The sequence below is a fragment of the Oryzias latipes genome, chromosome 7 (genome assembly GCF_053564925.1).
Source record: "Oryzias latipes strain Hd-rR chromosome 7, Olatipes_Hd-rR_3.1".
NCBI lineage: Eukaryota > Metazoa > Chordata > Actinopteri > Beloniformes > Adrianichthyidae > Oryzias > Oryzias latipes.
In genome coordinates this window covers 15,016,226-15,038,346 of record NC_136243.1, presented here as the reverse complement: position 1 = coordinate 15,038,346, position 22,121 = coordinate 15,016,226, and the positions used below count along the sequence as shown (strand labels likewise).

At 42.4% G+C, this 22,121-nt stretch overlaps 2 protein-coding genes across 4 annotated transcripts; one reads left to right on the top strand and one right to left on the bottom strand.

Moving 5' to 3' along the window:
• Positions 1-135: 135 nt before the first annotated feature.
• Positions 136-6,566, top strand: wasb (WASP actin nucleation promoting factor b). 2 transcript variants are annotated; one of them, XM_011477467.3, is made up of 11 exons: positions 136-374; positions 1,061-1,201; positions 1,318-1,404; positions 1,494-1,590; positions 1,856-1,885; positions 1,970-2,005; positions 2,111-2,306; positions 2,376-2,554; positions 2,629-3,182; positions 3,302-3,410; positions 3,507-6,566. In XM_011477467.3, exons 1-11 carry the CDS (start codon positions 273-275, stop codon positions 3,563-3,565), a joined length of 1,590 nt encoding a protein of 529 aa, XP_011475769.1. In that variant the 5' UTR covers positions 136-272; the 3' UTR covers positions 3,566-6,566. The 2 variants fall into 2 exon arrangements, with proteins under 2 accessions (XP_011475769.1, XP_004070987.1); XM_004070939.5 differs by having other exon boundaries at positions 2,108-2,306.
• On the bottom strand, positions 5,930-20,730 carry LOC101166872 (semaphorin-3F). Of its 2 annotated transcripts, XM_011477468.4 has the most exons (19): positions 20,559-20,730; positions 18,516-19,939; positions 16,979-17,105; positions 13,040-13,200; positions 12,871-12,933; positions 12,665-12,784; positions 10,799-10,892; positions 10,595-10,714; positions 10,330-10,475; positions 10,142-10,256; positions 9,980-10,049; positions 9,687-9,831; positions 9,374-9,596; positions 9,198-9,286; positions 9,076-9,117; positions 8,831-8,988; positions 8,673-8,740; positions 8,471-8,598; positions 5,930-7,149 (listed from the first exon to the last, which is right to left on the bottom strand). In XM_011477468.4, the coding sequence occupies exons 3-19, from the start codon at positions 17,085-17,087 to the stop codon at positions 6,772-6,774; spliced, it is 2,229 nt and encodes a 742-aa protein (XP_011475770.1). In that variant the 5' UTR covers positions 17,088-17,105; positions 18,516-19,939; positions 20,559-20,730; the 3' UTR covers positions 5,930-6,771. The 2 variants fall into 2 exon arrangements, with proteins under 2 accessions (XP_011475770.1, XP_078805953.1); XM_078949827.1 differs by lacking the exon at positions 20,559-20,730 and having other exon boundaries at positions 18,398-18,597.
• Positions 20,731-22,121: the final 1,391 nt, after the last annotated feature.

The following is a 22,121-nucleotide window of genomic DNA, read 5'->3' as shown; positions in this document are numbered from 1 at the left end:
TATGCACATCAGTGGAAGAGCAACATTTCGCCGCCTCTATGAAAATGGAAGTATAGCACGTTCATTTATGCCCAAGCGAAGAAGAAAAGTGGGGGTTAGAGAAGTGCGGTTGTTCATTTCCTGCTTTGAGCTGCGTTCAAAACAGAGAAGAGAAACTTCCTTGATTGCAAAGTTAACCGAAGAGGCCATTCTCTTAGCGACTGCAGGGCTGCTTTTTTTTAAACAAGATACATGCAGATTTCAGATAAAGTGGATCTTTTTTAAGAGGCATCATGAGCCGTGGATCTAAAAGTAAGACTGAGAGCAACCGAAGCTCTCTGTTGAGCCAACAAGAGAATGAGAAGCTGGAGGAGCTGCTGGGAAGAAGATGTTCAGTAAGTTCTGAAATGACCTAATACACTCTGTCTCATCTGTGAAAATGAGGGGTTAAGGCCTAAGACCTTTTATAGCTGACACTCAAAAAATGTCCATATCACTTCTATCTGCTATTTCAAGGATGATTAAACATCACATCCTAAATTTAAGAGCATAGTTGCAGCTCAGCACTGAGGCTTTTGAGAATACTTTTTTTAATTTTACCTCCACTGATCTTTTCTTTTATTTTAGATAATTCCTCGGAAAAAAAAGTAAACACTAGCAAGAGTACATGTATATTTCTCTAAAATAAAATTCCTTTTTTTGTTTGAATTATATTCTAGCATTGAGTTGTGAAAAAGAGGGTGGCCCTTACAGGAAATGGTAGCTAAAACGATTCTTCCCCTGCCGTCAGAATTAGAAACCATGTTGGGTTGAGTCTCACAGTGTGGAAGATGTTGCTTTGTGTTTGTTAGCTGCAAAAGTAAATATTCTCAATGAAAGCTTAACATTTGAACATGCTCTCAATGTAAAGTGTTTCATCGTTTGCAGTGGAAAATAAAGAATGCCATTGAACCTAACTAACGATGAGGAGGAAGATAATCGTCACGCAACTGGAAATTTACATGAGGACTGCAATGAAATGCTCTTGGGAGTCTTATCGGCTGTGAACAGTTTTTAATCGGTCCCTTATTTGTGTGTTTAGTCCATGGCCACTGCAGTGGCTCAGCTGTTCATGGCTCTCCCTCACAGTCCAACCATGTGGAGTATGCAGCACACCGGGGTGGTTTGCTTTGTCAAAGACAACCCTCAGCGCTCCTACTTCATCCGAATGTTTGACATGAAGGTCAGTCAGAGGCTCACTGTGCTCTGAAGATCCAGTCGTGATAACCAGGTTCCCCTTTTCAAGGCCTGCTGAGCACTAGGGTCACTAACTGACACATCCATCATTTGCTCCCTCAGACAGAGAAAATGGTTTGGGAGCAGGAGCTGTACAACCAAATCATTTACTCCACTCCACGGACGTTTTTTCACACCTTCACTGCAGATGTAAGTGCTCGTTGATCTGCCCTTCTTAAATCATAATCTTCTACCTTGTGGGGTGGTTTAATGCATCGGCTTGTGTAAACTCATTGAAGGATTGTCAAGTGGGGCTGAACTTCTCAGATGAAGGCGAAGCAGAAATTTTCCAAAATGCCGTTGTGGAGAAAATCAGTCAAAGAAACAACCGTCAAGGTCAGCATCTCTTCTGTGGGGATTATCAGATAGAATCATGAACGCGACAAGTTTGTGCCTGATTTGCATTTCCGATGAACTGAACTTCTGTTTTTATCCGGGGCTCAGAGGAAAGTGGCAAATAAAGTAAATGCATGTTTGAATATTTACAAATTCTGTGTTTTTAAGTTATATGGTAAGATTTTTTGTTGTTAAAATACTGAAAGAAACAGTTTGCACTCATTCAAGTGTTTTTGGTGGCCTGAATTTTTTTTCCTGTTGACAGATAAGAAACAGCGCCCCCTACCGACGCCTGGTAAATACACATTTTTTACACTATTTTTGGATAAATTCCTCCTGCATTTCAGAATATCATTTTTTCTCCTCTGTTTTGTTGTAGATCGAGGTTCCTTGCCTCCAGTTCCTCCTGACAAAGGTGTCTTTTTTCAAATTCAATTTCAAATTGTGGTTTCAATATTTTTTTTTCAAATTAAATAAATATATGATAGTGTCTTAATTGGAATTTCTTTCTAAAAAGCAGCAGCTGGTAACCACGGTTCCTTTCACATGGCAACAGTGGACATCCAAAACCCAGACATCCAGTCTTCACGTTATCGCACCATGCCTCCACCCCCTGCTGCTACAGCTGTAGTTATTAATAATAAGAAAAGCAAGAAAAGCAAGAAAAAAGGTCCTAAACTGTCCAAGGCAGACATAGGAGCTCCCAGCGGGTTTACGTAAGAAATGGAGTCTTTAGAGGTACTCATGTGTTGCTGTCTGTTTATTCCTGCTCTCCTCTCTGCCAGGCATGTGTCGCATGTTGGATGGGACCCCAATAACATTGACCCTAATCTGCTGAAGCTGTTCTCCCAGGCGGGCATTAGTGAAGCTGACCTCAAGGACGAGAAGACCTCCCAGCTCATCTATAATGTCATTGAGCAGTCCGGGGGAATTGAAGCTGTCCAACAGGAGGCAAACAGAGCAGGTTGGATGCATATGTTTGATCGTTTGATCATTTTCAGAGCCTCTGCTAAATGCATAACTCACATGTTCTACCAGCTGCTGCACCTCCACCACCTCCACATGGCAGACAGGGAGCCCTGCCTCCTCTGCCCGGCTCTGGGTCTTCCGCTCCAGCCCCTCCGCCCCCTCGAGGTCGCTCCGGCCCTCTACCACCGCTCCCAGGTCAATCCCAGCGGGGGAGCCCGACTCCAAATCCACCTCCACCACGTGGGGGCCTGCCACCTCCGCCTCCATCAAGCCGAGGGGGCCTACCCCCACCCCCTCCGCAGGCTCCACCCTCCTCAAAACAGGGTGCCTCATTCCAAGTGTCCTCCCACATCATGCCACCACCCCCACCACCATCATCATCAAACAAACGCTCCATGGGGGTTCCTCCCCCTGTCCCATCAGCACCCACCAGGGGAGGGGGAGGGGGACCTCCACCACCGCCTCCACCACCCCCACCTCCACCTCCTCAAACCCCCATTCCTTCAGATTTTCCACCTCCTCCACCAAGTTTTGATTCCCCACAACCTGCACAGACGTCTGCGGGAGGAGAAGGCAGAGGAGCGCTGCTTGACCAGATCCGACTAGGGAAAAGTCTCAAAAAGGTTATTTTTTTCCAAGAAATACAAAAGATAATCAGTTTTCAGATTTCCATGTTTAATTTACTTATTTATTAATTTTAAGATTTATAAAAATTCTGTTTAATCCTCCCTCTCTGATACAGGTGGAGAACTCTGATCCAGCTCCACCTGCGGCGGCAGAACCGGCCCCGGGCATTGTGGGTGCTCTCATGATGGTCATGCAGAAGAGGAGTAAAGTCATCCATTCCTCTGGTAAATGCTGGAAATCAACTGCTGTGATCACATACGTGCTTGACTTGAGCTGTCAGAAGAAGACAAATGTAACATTTTTATGTCCTCACTTTTCAGATGAAAGTGAAGATGAGGGAGGAGATGATGATGATGACGATGAAGAATGGGATGACTGATCTTACGTTGATGGTTTTTGTGTCTTCTTTACTTTTTAACTGTTAAATACAATGAATTCGGCACAGACTCGCGTATTTCAAACTGGACTATGACTCATGTATATGTACTCACATTGCCAAAAGTATTTACTCACTCATTGCAAAATTAAATGTAGGTGTTTTTAGCCATTTCCATGACAACAGGTGTATAAGGTCATCGACTCATAAATGCAGACTGTTTTTGTAATTGGGTGGGAAAGAATGGATCGTTCTCAGGTTAGCAGTGATCTCATGGGGCGCAATGGGATAGGTTGATACCTGTGCAACAGGTACAGTTGTTAAACCTTCATGCTGCTGGATATTATGACCAAGTGGAAGCGAACAGCAAATGGGTGGTGGGTTTCCTACTGATGTGATGTGCGCAGAGGTTGCCAAATTTGTGACCTACAAACCTCCAAACGTCCGATTTCAAATTAGTTCAAAACCGGGGGGAAACTTCATTGAATGTGTTTCCATGACTCAGCATCTGCACCCAAACCACACACCGTAAATCAGATACCGTACCGCTACAAGAGTTTTGAAGAGTTCTCTCCATGTATGAAGTTTGGTGGTGGGGTTGTTTTTTCATGAGCTGAGCTTGTCTCCTCTGTTCTAAGAAAAAGAATTTCTCAATATTTCAATATTTAGAAGATTTTTTGACAATTCCATGCTTTCCGTTTTGTGAAAACCAATTGGAGAAGACCTTTTTCTGTTTTAACATGTCCACACACCAGTGCAGAAATCAAGGAGCATGAAAACGTGGATGAGGAATTCGGTGTAGAGGAACTTGACTGGCCTCAACCTAATAAAACGCCTTGGGGTGAATTAGAGAGAAAACTGTGAGCCAATAATTGTTCAACAGTAGTGTCTGACTGGACAAATGTACTTCTGGAAAAATATTCAAACATTCCCATTAACCCTTGTGAAAAGCCTTCCCATTGGTGGTAAAACCTGTTAAGCTACGGACACATCGGGCATGTGATGTACCTCCAAGAACCTGCTAAACGTGGGTTCTTTAATGCAGATTTGGCCCATGGGGTTCACACTGGACTAGTAGGGAGGGGCTTCTTCTTCTTCTTTTTCTTTTGCTGCTTTTTACTAGTGCATGTCTGCCACCCACAGTTGGGAAAGGCTTGGTGCAAAATGTTGAAGCGGTGCAAATCCTTTGAATCTTACTCCAGACTTTTTCTTTTCCGGCTCTATTCCGACATATGAAAGTCTATATGTCATAGAATTCCAGCCGTGCACAAAACATGATCATTTCTGCTCTGTGATCAATTTTCAAACGGTTTGTACTTGTGTGAATTAAAAGGGATGGCATCCAAACGTCACTACCAAATCTGAGTCCCTCATTGGTCAAAGTTCAACCTGGTTTAACTTGCAATGCTGGTTCATTGACCGCGCGTTTTGTATGTAGAGCATGAAAATGGACTTGAAAATATTACAGCTATGCACGAATGGGAGAGTTTTTAACACGGTAGTCCAAAACATGCATTTACATGCATTTCCACAGACTTTTCATTAAAAGTGGTCACGTGAACATGTGTTACAGAGGGCGATGTGAAGGTAGCTTCATTTTGAAAAAAATGGTCCAACCTCCAATTAAACCCAATGATTTGTGGAAGCAATGTCCCTTCAATTCATCTATGTCCAAGCAGAGAAGCGACTATTTTTGGCAATATAGTGTATGTATTAAAGGCATGTCGGTGATTAAGTGGATATACACACAAGTGTAATGGCACGTGGGTGGGTACAGTTAAGCTAGCTGTTCTTGCAGACATTTAAGATAAAATTCTAGTCTTTGTCCTTCACAAAGATCCAGACCAGCAGATGCTTTAAAGCTGCTCACAGTATTCTTTAAAATATTTTCAGGATCTTTTTTATAGTCCCACCAACCACCATGTTCCACTGTAGGATTCACTTCCTTTTCCGAAAATAAAAACAGCATGTCTCAAACCCCCTAAATATGGTTCTATCCATATTAATTTCCAAAACTTATTTTTAAAGATTTTAAATGTCTCAAAGGGCCACAAGTAGAGCAACTTTTTGGGTCATGATTTTGAAGATGAAAAGCTGTTTCCTATGATCATGATGAACCAAGTCTATTTGACATATATCCAACACTTATTTTATTCACCTATTTGACTTTTAGTAATTGTGACTCAATTATTTGGTATTTTATGAATTAAAAGGGAAGATTTAACACTGAGGACTGTGAAGTTTTATACAGAATGCATTTTACCAGAATTCTAAGGAAAAGTTTCTAAAGTTTTTTTTGTTCGCTCTTATTGTACATATTTACTTTGTAAATCTGCAAAATATGAACACCATCAATGCACTGCTAAGCCAGTTTCATTACCCAGTTTATAACACACTGTACATAAAAAAGAGATTTTTTTGTGCAAAGATCCCTGTTTCCCTCAAATGCCACCACCAACAAAGTGCATAACTGGAAGAACACTGTATGCTACACACATCTTCAATATTCACACACTATAGCTCACAAAAGCACAGGACACTGAGGCGAACATTATACATCTACATCCAATGGAATTAGCTTAACAGAATACATTACACCTCACAAAGATCGCAACATGGCAAGTCTGAAAACGGAACAACAGTCAATTGTACAACTTGCAAAAACAGCAATATGCATGCAAAATATGCATTTATGTCAGTATACGCTTCATACAATACAATGGTAGAACAGGTCATGAACACATATATTATATCCACAATCAATATATTACATTTTTAGGATTCTTGAAAGAAAGCAAACCTGTTTTTTGGATGTTTTAATGCAACAATGTACACAATACTTATGCGTTTTTGTCAGATTCTTTCCAAACTTTTATGAAAAGTGTGTTTTATTTCACTGAGCAGCCTCCATGTTTGACTATTCATTTATCTTAGTATTTTTTTTTTTAACCACAGTGACTTTACATGATAATAAAGTTGCTTTTTGGCATTCACAGACGCATAATGTTTAGCTTGTGGTCATCAGTTGTGTAAACTTTATTTTAAATGCATGTTTCAGGGCTGACACCTGTAAAGCCATCAACACTTTACCGAAAAAGAGACATGTCATCAGTAACGTGATAAGTGGAAGTCACACCTCAACATGTTTAAAATGAAAAGTTCAGCATAATAAAGTCCATTCAGGCCCGAGTCAGGTGGTGTTCAAGGTTCTAACCGAGCCCCTGGTCTTGGCTCTCTGTGTGCCTGCGGCTGGTGCGTTTGCGCTGTTGCTGTTGTTTGGTGTTGTCCGGTTCCCAGTAGGTCTGGCAGTACTGGTTGATTAGTCTAATCTCCGGGGAAAATGGAGTGGGAGAGTCCGGCAGGCGTGGGTAGGCTGGCGCCTGGCGAGTTTTCAGCTCCTCATCCTCATCTTGAGCGGTGAGTGCTAGGACAATGTCTCGGTCGAGGATGCGCAAAGCCACACGAGCCAGCGTGTGTTTGAAGTTGTTTTCAGTGGCGAGGCAGTGGTAGAGACCGGCATCTGACTGATTGAGAGACTTCAGCAGGATGCCGTGGTTGGTCTTCAGAACTCCTCCAGCTCGGTTCAGCTGCAAAGAAAATAAGAAACAACAAAACTCACACCGATCTTTTTGTCTCATTGAGGGATTTAAAAAGAAGAAACCTTTTACTTTGATTAATTGCTAAAAATATCAGGTTAATGCAACTATTGACATACACTAATAAAATGTGGCTTTCAGTGGTTTCCAATAAGTATTGAAAACAGTAATGAAACAGTAATGTTCAGTATAAAAAAAAACTAAAAAACCCAAAGACCAAAGATTTTTTTCAAAAACCTTAAATTTACAAATTTAAAAGATTAAAAAATAAAATATTTTTACTATTTAAAATAGTGTAAATACATGGTTGCTCACATGTCAAAAGTGAAATTAATATAAAATAATATAAAGTTAATTCACATGAAAATAACATCTAAAGCAGCTTACATTCGTGGATGTATCCATCTCAAATGTTTGAAAACTCATAAAATCCAAAAATTTATCATTTTGGATTATGTAATCTTTTTAAAAGAGGCATTTATTTATAATTGGGGAAATTTATGAGCACATTTCAGGAGGTCAACAATAGATTACTCAAGTAAATGTTAGCTAATTTTTAATATCACATGTAACTTACAATTTTTGCTCAATTCTTTATGTATTCAAAAATTTGAATGTATTTTTACAGTTTATTTATTTGTTATTTGCATTCCCTTTCAAATTAACTGGTTTTCTTCAGCACGTATATAAATATATCGGTATGTTACATTATCTTTATTTTCTGAAATACAAAGCCACAGTTAACTTTTTGGTGACGAAAAGCAGGTTCTGAGATTTTTTCTTGTTTTTTAACAGGCCTGTTGTGCTTCTTGTGATTAGTATGTGTCTCACAAAGATCTGCCTTTGATGATCAGTTGGAATTTTTAAACGGTTTGATGCATTAATATTTAAAATCAGGTGTTTTTTTTCAATGGAGAAGCTCATCAAAGGCGTGTGACATGTGACCTGAATAAAAGTGCAGAGTTGATCATTTGGTGATGCATCAAAGATTACATTTTGCTTAATATATTTTTTAACTTTGATTTATTTGTCACACACATTGTCATAAATTATCAGTTTGTTTGATCTTTATGGTTAAAAACTGAACATTTATCTTGTTTTTTAATTAGTGCCTAAAATCCAGATTAACCTAAATATATTAATTGATTAAAAAATGTTTTAACAAGAACTGTTTTATGCATAAATAACCTTTTTCTAAAATCATGGTTTTACCATGAATTTCAGTATCACTTCTCAGTTTGCTTTAGAAGGTTTAGAATGAGGTGAAAGTTTTTTGGGTTTTTTTTGGCATGAAAGGACAGATTTTCCTCACCACTTTCCTCTTTCCTTCTCTCTGGAAGAGCCACTTCACTGTGGCCTGAGGGGAGCGAGGCTGACACTCCAGGAAAGTGCTGCTGCCCTCCACACCAAACTGCACCGTCTCTTTCAGACGTTTCTCTCCTGTAAACACGTCCAAAAAGAGAAAAGTGAACATGAAAATGAAAGACTGTTACCAAACGTTTTAGAGATCGCACCTTTGGCATTGAAGCCCCTGCACTGTCTCAGAGGATCTCCATGTTTGACATCTTGTCTTCTGCTCCTCCTGATGCAAAATCAAAAAGGTATTTTTTTATGACTCTGTCAGGATGCAATACAGCTTTAAAGAAGTGCGAGAATGTGAGTCCTCCCTGACCTTTTGGTGGAAGGGGTGAAGGCAGAGCAGCTCTCTCCGTCCCAAGCGCAGTAGGGGTCGCGAGCCAGACAGCAGTCAGAGCAAGCCCGGCCGTAGACGTCGCAGCGGTGCAGCGACACCTGCGTCAGCCCAGCGTCCGACGACACATACAGCTGTTGCTGCGGAGACACAAACAAACAACTCAGCCAAGCTGTGAAACAGCTGCAAAACCTGCTGTGAGGCATTTATTACAACAGCAGACTTACTCTTTTCGAGGAGATCTTCATTGTTTTGACTGGGGCTCTGCTCTATAAATCAACACAAAGAAATAGTTCATCTCATGTTTCTGCTGGCATTCTGCCGCTTTAAGGCGAAAGCAAAGACATACCCGAAAAACCTCCACTTCCTCTAGAGTCAGTTCCTCCATGGTTGTTGGGTCTTTAGGCAGGACAATAACTTTCTGAACAGTGCCTCGATCTGTAAAAGAGATTTATCAAGTTCCAAATTAAAAGGGTTTTACTAAAAAAAAAAAGTATACTTTACTCAAACCTTGTTGGGTCTCACCTGTGCCCAAAAAGAGCACCTCATAGCGCCCATCCACAGCGTCCACCTGATCCACCACCAGGGCAGTGTAGCGATAGTCCACTGCCGTTCTTACCACCAGGGGGCGCCGGTGGACAGGATAAACTGGATGAAACATGAGGGGATGGGCCCTGATGAAATTGACTGCTTCATCTGAAAAATTCTTGGAGGAGGTGATGCCTGGAGTGAAAGTTCCTCCTGGACACTGGGCAATAGGACAGAAGGAGGTAAAACGTCATGGAAGAGTTTATCCCCAATTTAATGGAATCTCTGTGGAAACAAATTTAAGACCTACTGTTCCAGGCCGAGGGTAGGGAATCTTGCCAGTGTACTCTGTCCATTGATAATTATGTCCATGTTTATGGGCAAAAGGTCCGTTAAAAACATTGCGGATGTCAGCCATGGAGTACACGCAGACTGCTGAGCCCTTAAACACGGAGCTTGAGCAGAGAAAAACGAGGTAAGAAAATGAAGAAAAAGATAGTTTGCACCCAACCCATGAAATTAAAGCATAAATTGGCCACAAAAATGTTGGGTTAGGTTGGCTGAGGAATGAATTTACCAATTAAGTGTGTCAAAATGACTCACCCCGCTGTGGTGAAGAGAGCATACACCATGGGGTTTCGTTCGTCCTGCGTTGGCTGAATGAACACGTCCCCTAAAAGCAAAATCGTGTACAAGTAAGACACATTTTGGCCAACCTGGATTCACTTTGCATCCAAAAAAGGTTGAAATGCTGTAGGACTTTACGTAGTTCATCAAATCTGGTCTCCACCCCATCGTCTCCTATAACAGAGCAGATGAGCCGAGCCTTTAGGAAGGTGGTCCAGCGGTTCACCAGGGACTTCTGCCCTCCTTCATCATTCTACAGGACAGAAATTGAGTTTATCATTGCATGTGCTTTTTTGCTTTCTGGATGTATTTTCAGTTGTTCTTACCATGCACACTCTCCCCACCCTGGCTAAAACGGTGGGGCTGGCCCCCCCAGTGGAGTCGAGACTCTTCTCACGGAAGAAGAAGTAAAGTTTGTCATCGTTTTTTTCTGCGCTGTCAGGGATCTGTTGGATCTGAATAAACACAGGCTCTGGAGGATAAAAACAGATAGGCAGAGAAGGGATTGAGACAAGTGGTTGTCAAAAAAAAAGAGAGGAACTATAACCTGTAATCATCAGCAGTTACTTCTTCACACCCACGCTTACTCACCGTTCAGCCACCTGGAATCATACTGCTCTGTCCTGATCGCTGCTCTGCCTCCCATGGTCCTAAACAGAGCAGCATCTGTGCTCATGAAGTCAATATGCACTCCTGCATATAGATTACTATCTAAGAACAGAGCAGAAAGCCATTGTTACACAGAGAAATTTGAGAGGATTCTGTCTTTTTCTCTCTTCTAATGGGGCATCTTACTGATCAGGACTGCAACGCTCTCCTGTTTGGGATCGTACGAGCATTTTCCCTTCCCTGAATCCCCATACCCAGGCACCAGCCTAAACAGGTAGTCCTGCGGGGGCAGATTTGCAGAGGTTACAAAAGTACACGCAGATATTCTTCTAAAAGAAAAAAAGGACTGGAAAACTTCATGGCTATTTTACAGAGCAGAATGAAAGTTAAAAACAATCTGCAGAGATCGCCTTAGTTTAAACTCTCAAATCAACTAAGCTGCATGTAATAATATGAACTATAATGAAAAAATTGTATGATTTTATATATAATAGATGGCATTTAAATGAAAATGATTAAAGAAGACGCCTCCAGGAAAAACTGTCAACAGCTATGAAACAGAGGTGGGTTTTACAAGCAGATAAAGGTATGCAGTACCTGAGGCCCACAGCTATCTAGGGCACCCATGAGCAATACACTCAACTACCCCATTGCTGCATGAAGGGCTGAGCATGACTCTAACTGCAGTAAAAACAATTCTAGGTTAAAAGAAATGCAAAAGAAGATGAAAGGATATCTGCATCCTTTATCAAGTGATGTGTCCTCAGTGCACATTGGCTAAGCAATAAGGTTGTTGTATTTGAACTACGTAATGTGTTAGTTTTGATACATTATTACAGTGGAGGAGCACCAAAATTTGTGATAAAAATGCAGCAGAATTGATCAATATAAAAGTGAAATAGAAGTGATTTTTCTTTCACGACTTTGTGGTTGTTTAAAAGAAAAGAAACTTGGATTTTTTTGTGTTATCTTATCATCCATCTGAAATTATTGGTCACTTGTAATTTACATAAAGGGGTTTGGAAAAAACTGAAGTGACCAGATTGCTTGCATATCCAAAAAGGGTAAAGATGTGCATGATTTGCAAATTATAGTTTGTACTTTACAAGTCGTTTTGATTACTTTTGGCCAAAAAAATAACATTTCTGAGGAAGTTTTACTCCCCACATAAGAGACAGTTTTTCATCAATTTGTGTCAGAAATCCAGCAGGAAAGCTAACGATGAGAAAGAACTCACTTACCATTATTTACATAATAATATTTACATAATAACTCCAGTTAATTACAGGGAATGAGGGGCAAACCTTCAGTGTATTGGTTCAAATCAAAGCATATTTTGTGCCAAAATGTTTCCTTTTAAGTTTAATCAACTGTGCAAAAAAAGTTGCAACCTCACAGAAAAAAATACATTCGATTTTAGAATGTTTACCACTAGTTCAAAATAAATAATACCACGGATACAAAATTATTTGCTGCGGATACAAATCTGTCTACAATGTTGCTAGATTCATATTACTGGTGTTACTTATTACAAAGTCTTCTTATTTCTGACATCCCACTTGTCTGTTTAGATCTGTTGTTAACATGGCGTTACATCTGTCTCCTGCTACTGACACAGCCCGAGGTCTTTATTTGTTTTTGCATTCCTGCCTGTGCAGGTTTAAATCATGAAGGTACATGATGATGCAAAAGGAAAAGTCATCAAATGTGCATTTGAACACAACTAAAAAGCTGCTTCAAAAGCTATGAAAGAAATTATGGGAAAACTTTATCCAAAAAAAAAAAATAGTGTAGCGTGCGTGTCTAAAGTTTGTTTAAATAAAATCAGACAGCCCTTTTACTTTGTTCCTCTTCATTTCTTCTGACTGAACACAGACTATGCATATAAATAGCCCGTTAAGATGGAGCGATGGAGCAGAGCGAAATCATAAACAAATCAGTGTCCCAGTTTGTAATCCTGAAATATTTAGCAGGGAACAGCTTTCCAGGTCTATACTGCCGGGGGATTTTTGCTGTAAATCCCACTCTGGGAGCTGTAAATGCCCGTTTCACCTCTGCCCTCCAACCCCTGCTGATGAACGTGCAGATGGGTTTGTATGCTCCCGTTCCACAGGTGTAGAGGTGGGTGCGGTTCCACGGCTCAATCAATCGCACAAAGTTGGCGCATTCGCCCTGGACAAAGGAGAGAAACGGTATTCAAACATTGCAGTCCTGAAAGAGGGTTTTTGAAAGAACAGGATGTGAACAGACAATCCCACCTGTCTACCCTTTCCTGTCATCTGACATTCTCCCTTTCTTGTAGAAGATGCAGGCCAGTGGATCTGCAGGGGAAAAAAAACTTTAAGGATCATGGCACTTAAAGGTTTAAAAGCGCATGCCAAATAGCAGACTGGATTTAAGAATCAAGCCTTTAGAATTAGTACGCACTATGAGTGGCTCCTTGTTGACATTGTGCATGTCCAGAGCCACAAGGTATTCCCGGCTGCCCAGGTACAGACGGCCCTGATCCTGATCCATATGGAGGATGCGGTAGTCACTGGTGTTGAAGGAGAAACTGAAGGGTCGTGCTGCCCTTGTGTCCATAAGTTCTGTGTGGAAAAATGTGTTCCAAGAGCCACAATGTGAAAAAGCAGCAGTGCACATTGATATGGAAAAACTAACAGTTTCTGACTCAATACACTTCAAACTGCTTTTTTTGGGGCTGAATATGTGTGTCACTGATTAAATGTAACCCAATGTGGAGCATTCAGAGAAACATATTTGCTTTTAAGATCTCAATATTTTATGTGTCCTGCTAGTCTGATTGGTTTTAAGGCACTGCTTGCCCTGTAGAGTTGGTCCCTTAGGAAACACGGTCAGTGGAACTCACGACTAATTGTTAAGTTCAGGTTTGTGCTCAGCAGAGCGTGACCTGTTAAAACATGTACAGTGGAAAATGTTTTCAGTTGTTTTTTTTTGTTCTCCTGAAAGCTTTGATTGAACCATTTTCATTTTAATGCAAAAAAAAAGGAAAAGAGCAAAAGTCCAACCATTTACTGCTTCAGTTTTGAGGCATAAGAATGCTGCAGTAACTCATGTTATTATATCTTTTTAGCACATGTGGCAAAAACGCAAAAAGAGATAACAGAGAATAAAACTAAAGTATTTACATTTTATACAGCAGTGAAAGGTGCAGGGAGGTGGAAACAGCCAGAAAGGCTTTTTGTTGAGGCCACTTATACATACACAAACTCTTTACAACACAAACTCTTTAACCCTTGTGCTATCTTAGATGACCCCACCCTTACATTGACGTGTTCTCCCTACCATGACAAAGGTGGATAAAGGTGGAAAGATTTCATGTAATCCATGGACACCAGTGAGGTTCACAAAACATTGAAGAAAAAAGGTTCAGTGCACTGTCTAGTGGGTCTAGATGACCCAACTCTCAACGTTAAAGTGCCTTGGATAGAACAAGGGTTAATTTGCAATTATCACAACAAAGACTTTGTGTTGTATAGAAGATCAGTGTGAGTTATGCATGATTTAGGTCCATGGTATATATTTTATAGATAGATAATTTTCCTCAATTTTTTATAGGTGTACTTTGAGAGACTGTCTCATTGAATGGTGAATTTTATGATTATGAGTAAAGTAATTTTTTTTATATATGGAGGCCAGTTGGTAATATAAACTGCACTAAATACATACATGATAACAGAGGATTGAAATCCTGGATGTTAAGTAACTTCAGCTTACTGAAAAATGGCCCACTATTTCCATTTGTAAAAGAGAGATTTTAGCTAGTAAAGGTGCATGCCCAAGTAATGTTGCAATATGTTAAGTAAGGATAAAGCAGACTGTAATATAGGTTTAATATATATTTTGGTTGCATTAAAAAAATTATTCCAATGGATTTAGCTATTTTGTTGCATACATGCCCAATGGATTTTTTCCATCCCAATTTGTGATTAATCCATATAATATAATTCTCAATATGTTAATTTCATTCATATTTTATCTTCAGCAAATAACACAAAATGTGATTTACTTATATCAAGTGATAAATTATTTATTTTGAGCCATTTGGAATAGATCTGTAGGTCATTGTTTAATTTGTTTTATAGAACGTTGGTATTTCTGTCAGAAATAGAGGTTTGTAACATCAGCAAAGACCAAAAGTGTTGTAGCAGCAGAAATATAACCAAAATCATACATCAAGCTTTATTTTTTTTTTTTCATTGATAAAGCGCTTTGATGCATTGCAGTTTAAATATGTGTAGATTTTGAATTGTGGAGATTTTGACGCCCCCAGAATCAACCCTAGAGGAACGCCGTACTTTATAAAAGTCACAGTTGAGTCAACACTATTAAGTTCGTATTCATCTGAGAAAATGCACTGACCATCATATGTGCACACAGGGACAGAGTCGAGGCGCTTGAATGGAGACAGGCTTAAAAAATGACAAATGTCAGCCGAGACCCTCAGAAGCAGGCTTACAGGGAATCAAGAGGAAGCGCAATCTCTATTTACATCAAAGCCTCCGCTATGTGCCTTTTGAGGCCAGAGTTAACAGGATGCAGTCAAGGTGCCACTAAAATAAGCAATGCAATCAGATCTCCGGACAACACGGGACGGAGTCTCGGAGGTGGGATGAGGTACGGTTCTGTGTCCCAGGAGGTAAACACAGGATAACAAACCCACAGGCCAGGCTCCACCGGGCCATAGTGGATTCACTGTACAGGCTAAATGTGGAAACACCACACCCCCACTCATGTCTGTATTCTCCCGAAATAGCAAACAATGTTCAGACATCATCTGGTAAACATTCAACAAACACTTATCCTCTGACAGGATTCTGACACCGAGAAGAAAACAGGCGGAAGGATGTCCAGCACGAAGCCAACTCTCATGTTAACACTTGACAACATAATGTCACCGAGGCACTAATGAGCGCTCCCAGACTCCCAGACTCACCTCCAGTTCCACAAACTGGTGACAGCCCCGTGAAGGCATGACATTCTGAAACACGGCTTTAGTTACGCTGCACCTTCTGCTCTCTAGCAATGCAGACTAATTCTATGGCAAGGTACAGCCTCTAGAAGTGTGTAATGGTAACTGGACGGGGAAAGGGAATGGCATAGGAGTCCTCACCAGGTCTCAAATGTCCCCCCAGTGTCCCTTAGCTCACATCTCATGTCCTGCAGCTCCAAAGCTCCTCCAGAGGCGCCTCAGGGAACAAAGAGGCTCGCTGTCACAAACAATGAACAATAAATCCTTGCAGAAAACACTTGGAGACTTTTTTTTGTTTGGCATTGGGGGGGGAGGGTGATTGAGTTCTGTGTCAGAGTGACCACCACCCCCCTTCCTAAATCCTCACATATGCTTTAAACAATTTCAGTTAATCTGATTATGACAGCTCGCTCAGAGTGTCCAAAAAGTTCAAACCTCACAAATTATTTCAGGAATCGACTTTGCACACGAGTGCTGCTAAAAACCGGCACTTGTAAGCTGTTTACTCTGCGGGGATTAGTGTTAAAGGTCGCACGAAAAAACGCCGAGCGGTTCCTCTCAAATGGAGCACTCTCTCTTGTGTGCAGCCGCCACCAACAGCTGTTTCAAAAATCAGATGAAACCAAAACAGCACGGCACGTAGCCCGCCAGCTGTTATCAACCGCAGATCTCATGACGTGGTCTAATCTGCCTCAGATGGCAAGATCATAAAATGTTTATCAGTCAATCACCGACCGCACTTTGACAAGATAAGACACCCAACATTGCCCAGACTCGACCTGTGACCAAAGCATTTCGACTCGGCTGCACATAAAAGAGCTCCAGAATATTATAAAGACCAACCCACACCTCTAATTTCCCCCCGCTCATTCTTCGTAGTCTGCCCATTCACAGAGTGAAGTGACAGGGGGACAGGGATGACTGTAATCATCCTGTCTGCGCTGGATCAAAGGTGTCTTCCTGATATTTCAGAGGCTACTATCTGGTATCAGAGGAAAAAGGACAGGAGCTGACAGCACAGGAAAATCCCAAATACCAACAAAAGAAAAAAATCATGGGTTTATAGCTGACATTTTAAAACATAGTTTTGACCTTTTAATTGAGGTCAAGATGCTTCCATCTTGCTGACAGATCAGGCTTTGGTGCTTGCAGGTTTTTGGGTGTGGGGTCAAACTTTGCTCGAGTGGACGAGCATATTCTAACCAACATCCCCCTTTTGTTTCCGGTGTTTTACTGTTTGGCATGCAGCAGGAAATACACTCCTTACGTATGTAAGGAAAGGAAAGAAAGCCGTGTGGAAATGACCTAGCGGGACAAAACTCAACTTCCAGGAAGTGGGAAGATGACTTTTCCCTTTACACGCTGGAACTCACCTTTGAAGGAGAGACGGACCCGTGGAGGAGACTGCAGGCCCCAGCCTCTGTAAACACACAGGGCCAACAGGAGGAGCTGGGCTCCAGATGCTGTCATGGTAACAGTCATGCAGGTAGCCCACAAAATCTGGACAAAAGAAGAAAGAGGAGTGGAAATTATTGTAGCATGTCTCATGAGAACAAAAAAAGAGACCAAAAACGGACAGGCTTGGATACTCTCTGATCTCCCTGATCAGACGTTTGGCCTGCAGCTTTTCAAGAAGAGACGCACCGTTTGGCAGCAAAAAACAATGTCCAAATCTTTGCACCTGCTTTTGGAAAATATGACAGCCTCATTATTTATTTAGAGTGTAAATGTAGGGAGGTGTGTGTTACGACTGCAAAATGGTACTTGTGAGCGCATGCTCCTCAGGAAGAAGGAAAAAAAAGATGGAGATCAATATTTTCTGGCCTTCGTGGACATGTTACACTCATTTATGCATACATGTTTTTCACAGAAACCTCTACAGAAATAAGAAGCAGATGCCAATCAATGATTCCCCCCTGGCTCTACCTTCACTCTTTCAGCAAAGCACGTCTGTAGACTCTGAGGAGCTGATGAGTGAAAAACATGACAGTTCAAAGAAGCAGGTATACTCGCTCAAACAATTCCTGACAGTTTAGGGGTGTTGAAATGTAGCCTAACTGTTGGACCTTAACTCAAGCATTCATTATGCATTTGCACTTTGCTGGAGAGGATCCCATATAAATTATGAATACTAAAAGCTGAGTCCATAACATCCATTAAATTGTCTTTCTGAAGGTGTGCTTTGGTTGAGCAATAACTTATCCCCCAGGTTTTTTTTTTCCTTCTTTTCTCTTCGTGGCATCCTTGCAGCTGTGGCCTTTGGCACACATGGCATAGGCCTACAATGAGGGCTTTTAGGGACTTAAAAAAAAAGTGTGATTTCACAAAATTTCTGGGCGTGACATGCATGTGCTCCCAAGACAGATCTGAACATTACTATGAAGCTGGCACGGTGAGACTTAAAAAATCTGAATCAGAGGAAATCCTGGCAACACCTTAAAAAGACTTTTTTTTCCCTCTCAGATGCCAGATTTACGTACAAAGGGACTTTAGTTTCTTTTCTCTAAATCCAACATGTAACTGCACACATTTTTAGCAGATGAAAGTCTTCAAACATTTCATGTGTTTATGAAGGAATTTAAAAAGGAATAGTTTGGTAATCATCTAAGATGCATAGCATCCTAAGAAAATAAGCTTTTTCAACAGAAGCATGTGTTCCAGATCCCACTTTTTAGTGTGGAATTCTGATTTTCTTAGATTCTAGCGTGAGCCACATCTCTGCTCTCATATTTAAATAATTACAGGGTTTATTTTTATTCGTTCTTTTGAAGCTTATAAGAGCGCGCACTTACCTGTGAACTCAACATCCAGAAATAGGAACCGAACAAATGTGCACTCTGAAAGCCCTCCACCATTCAGACTAAAGCTACAGTAACTAAAGGTGTCTTAAAAGTTAGTTAAAAGCCCTACCTTTCGTTTATCTTTCTTTTCCTTGCTCTGTTCCAAAGAAAAACTTGAGGGATGTTACCGTTTTACGCGTCCGAACTGGACTGGAAAGATCTCCTTCAGCGGATCTCCGCTGGCACAAAACAATCCGATAGGTCAGAAAATTCCTCTTGAGAGAAAAAAAGAAAGGGGAGGAAAACAACGACGCTTGATCAGCCGCTTCTAGCCGAAGGCATTCCTCTGCGGAGCGCAACAAAAGAATGACACCAGACTCCCGTTTTTTCCACAGTACTCTCTCTAAAAGTTTAAGCCAGTATTTGTGTCATCCGTGATGTGATCTAGGTGTGGATCCAGTGAATCGGTGAAGAGACTTCGCTGCGTGGCTGAATGAGAACCAAGTGACCAGGTGCAGGTGTTGGTAGAGAGATCTGCCCCGCTGTCCTCTCCCTTCTGTTCTGCCCCCACCCAGCCTTCCCTCTCCTGTTGGCCCACAGCAGCATTGGGCCAAACCTCTTGGTACACCATATGGGTATGATTAACCCCGTCAGTGCCGGGAATTATTAACATCTCCAAGTCCGAAATGTCTTTTATTCTCTGTCTCTCATCTAGAAGATGAAACTGAATGGGGACTCTTTTATAAAAATGCTTTCCCCTAAATCACTCTGAGTGTCACACACTATTCTTATACATGAGCTGGACTGCCATTCACTATTATAAGAGAGGCAGGGGATCTGCTTCTGGGTATCACCATGCCTCTCCAAGCGCCACATGAGAGCCAAGTCACCCGAAAAAGATTCCAGGGATTCCTCCCTGGGTGGCTCCTGCGCTCATGACAACAGTGACAAAGCAAGCCGGGGATGGTGGGGGGCGCGGGCGCCTCAATGTAAAGGGGGAATCATCATGTGAACTGAGGCTTGAGCTTGAAATTCAAACAGCTTTTTGAGCGCTTTTCATCATACTGGGGGCTTCAGGGACAGCTGTGACGCAGGGGTGCGGGGTGGTGGTGGTGGGGGGGGGGGGCAAACAAAAGAAGAAGGGGAAGTGCATTCAGAGCGACGGGACAGTAAATAAACGCGGCGGGAGAAGTGAAGATGTGTGAAGGTTAATGAATCCGTGGATGCGCACGCTTGCGCGTCACGCACAACAAAAGCTTTGGGTGTCGTCCACATGTGATGAAGAGGCAGCCGTGTCAAAGTGTAACAAGGAGGGACTCTTTTGTTTCCCGCCCCGCAGGAGGCATCCCCTCTGTTTCCAGCAGAGGAAGTGAGTCACAGGAGTGTGCCGAGTTCAGGTTTCCGTGCGCTCTAAACTTTGGCCGCATGGACACCAGAACCCTGGCCCGGTTCCTCTGACGTCATCTGTTTCTTTCAGCGTCTATCTTTATCCCAACCTTCACACATCAGTGCCTCGACTTGTAGACCTCGTTCTCAGGAGCAGGTATAGATTTGCTGTGAACGCGAGGAGATAGAAATTAGTGGCAGGAGATGTCTTTTTTTCATGCGTGATGGATGGATTTTACTTCATGGAGATTAGAAGACAAAAAAGAGTGTTGTTTTTTTCTTTCTTGGCTCACAAAGAGCTTAGTCTAGAGATGGATTGGAGAGGGGAAACAGTAGGTGAGCGTTTATCCCTGTAGGTCACAGGCACTGGATGAATCGTGTTTCTACAGACACATTCATCATGACAATTCTGCCCCTTTGAAGAAAAACAACCCCTGGTTTCTTTCCTGGAGAAGTGAAAAGTGTCTGAACATGTCTGCACCTCAAAGTCTGATCTGGATTACAAATGGACTGACTGCAGTGATCCCGGAGGAAATTGGGAGAAGGAAAAAATATATAAGCATTATCTTCTATCCTTTTTAGTCAGAACCCCACCAGCAGTTTATAGGCTCGATTTACCCCCACAGGCAAGAAAAATGTAAACATCCAAATGTAAGAAAGGGAACAGGTGCCGCCTGTCATCCTCCAGCCTCACACCCCGCTGATTATCAAAGGAGAGCAGATATGCAGAGCACTTTTGACATGAAGGGCGCATACGTGGCACTCATTCCAGTCACAGCCTGCTCACCTCGCACTGAATCGCAAGTGAGGTGACTGCTCTGGCACACAGAGAAGTATGCAGGCGCGCGGGGCTTGTGCGTGCAGCCTCCAGTCTGCACTTATCCAACGCGCCACGTGTCCGCGGGGCCAGCCAGCCAGCCGCCCATCTGCCGGGAAGACAAGACTGGCCTCCTCCACTGCTATAAAATACAATACAGCTGTCGAAAAAGTGTCCCTGCTTCATAACAAGGGGGTGTGTGGTGGGAGAGAAAGGGGTGGGGGTCGTGTTCAAATTGAAAGGAGAGCGCAGTTCTTGCGCGTTAACAAATCTGTCAGCACCCTTTGGCAATAGCCATTTAAGTGCCGCAGCGTAAAAACGCTCCAAAACGGTGTTTATTTTCAGGATGTACTAAGGTGCAGCTTCGTCTTAACCTCACCTGTGTGTGCACGACCGGCAGAAGGGCCCTTCCGTCATACTTCCGGGGCCCAGAGAGAATCAGCGAGAGGGAAAAAAAACTGCACAACTCAAAGGGTGAGAATGTATCGCAGCTAACGTGCGCATGTGGGCGTTGAAGCGCAAACACCACATGCGCTTGCGCCGCATCTTGAATACAAATTGAATTCTCTTATCTCTCCTCACACCCTTTCAGTTTGCTCCTGCACCCCCCCCCCCGCGCACGCGCGCACGCACGCATACGTGAGACACCAGACTCCAGGTGAATTTCAATGTCGGGGCGACGAAGGTGATAAAGGCGCTGCAATCTGTTCGCTCTGTCAAGCGCTTTTGTGCGTAAAGATGTCGTGCACGCGTACTTGTGTGAATGGCTCTACAGTATTTGCGAAGTGTGATTGCTTGGGTTAGGCACATTCATCTGTCTAGTGTGATCATGGCTCCCTCTAACAGGGGCCAGGCGTGAGCGCGCACTCTGTGATCTCCCAGATAAGAGTCATCCATCTGGTGCGTCTATCTGTCAGGGTCCGGGCAGCTCCTCTTATCACTGCACTCACCCTCTACCCCCTCAGTCCTTCTCACTCTCTACTATATTTTGTCTTGCTTTGCTGTTGTTTCTTCCTTCCAGTGCACTTCAAACGCAGTGCTTCATCTTGATTTTGCCGACTGCAGACAATAACGTATGGTTGCGTCGCGGTGTTAAAACTATGCTATTTTGTCTGTGGCGCGCTGAGTGTGCGCAAACATGCACGAAAGAATGCAAAGCCTTTGCAAACAAGACTAAAACAGGCAGGTAACCGTGGGGCCACACCTTCAGCTCCTCAGGTTATTGATGGTGCTGCAGACAGCAGCTCAAGGTCTGTTTGCTCTTCCAAAACATTTGCGCCTTTACGCTTCATTTTTACATCCAAGTTGGCAAGTGAGGCAGGACTCGACTCTGTTCTGCCCCCCCCCCCCCCCCCCCCCCCCCCCACACACACACACACACACACGCACACACCCACAACAAAGGCGTTGAAACCCACAAAGCAGCCTCTGGTGGCTCTGCTGTCCCAACAATATGGAAATACAAATATATGGACTTGGTCTGTCACAGTCAGTATTGCCCAAATCAGCCCTGTTATCCAAGAAAACATGCGC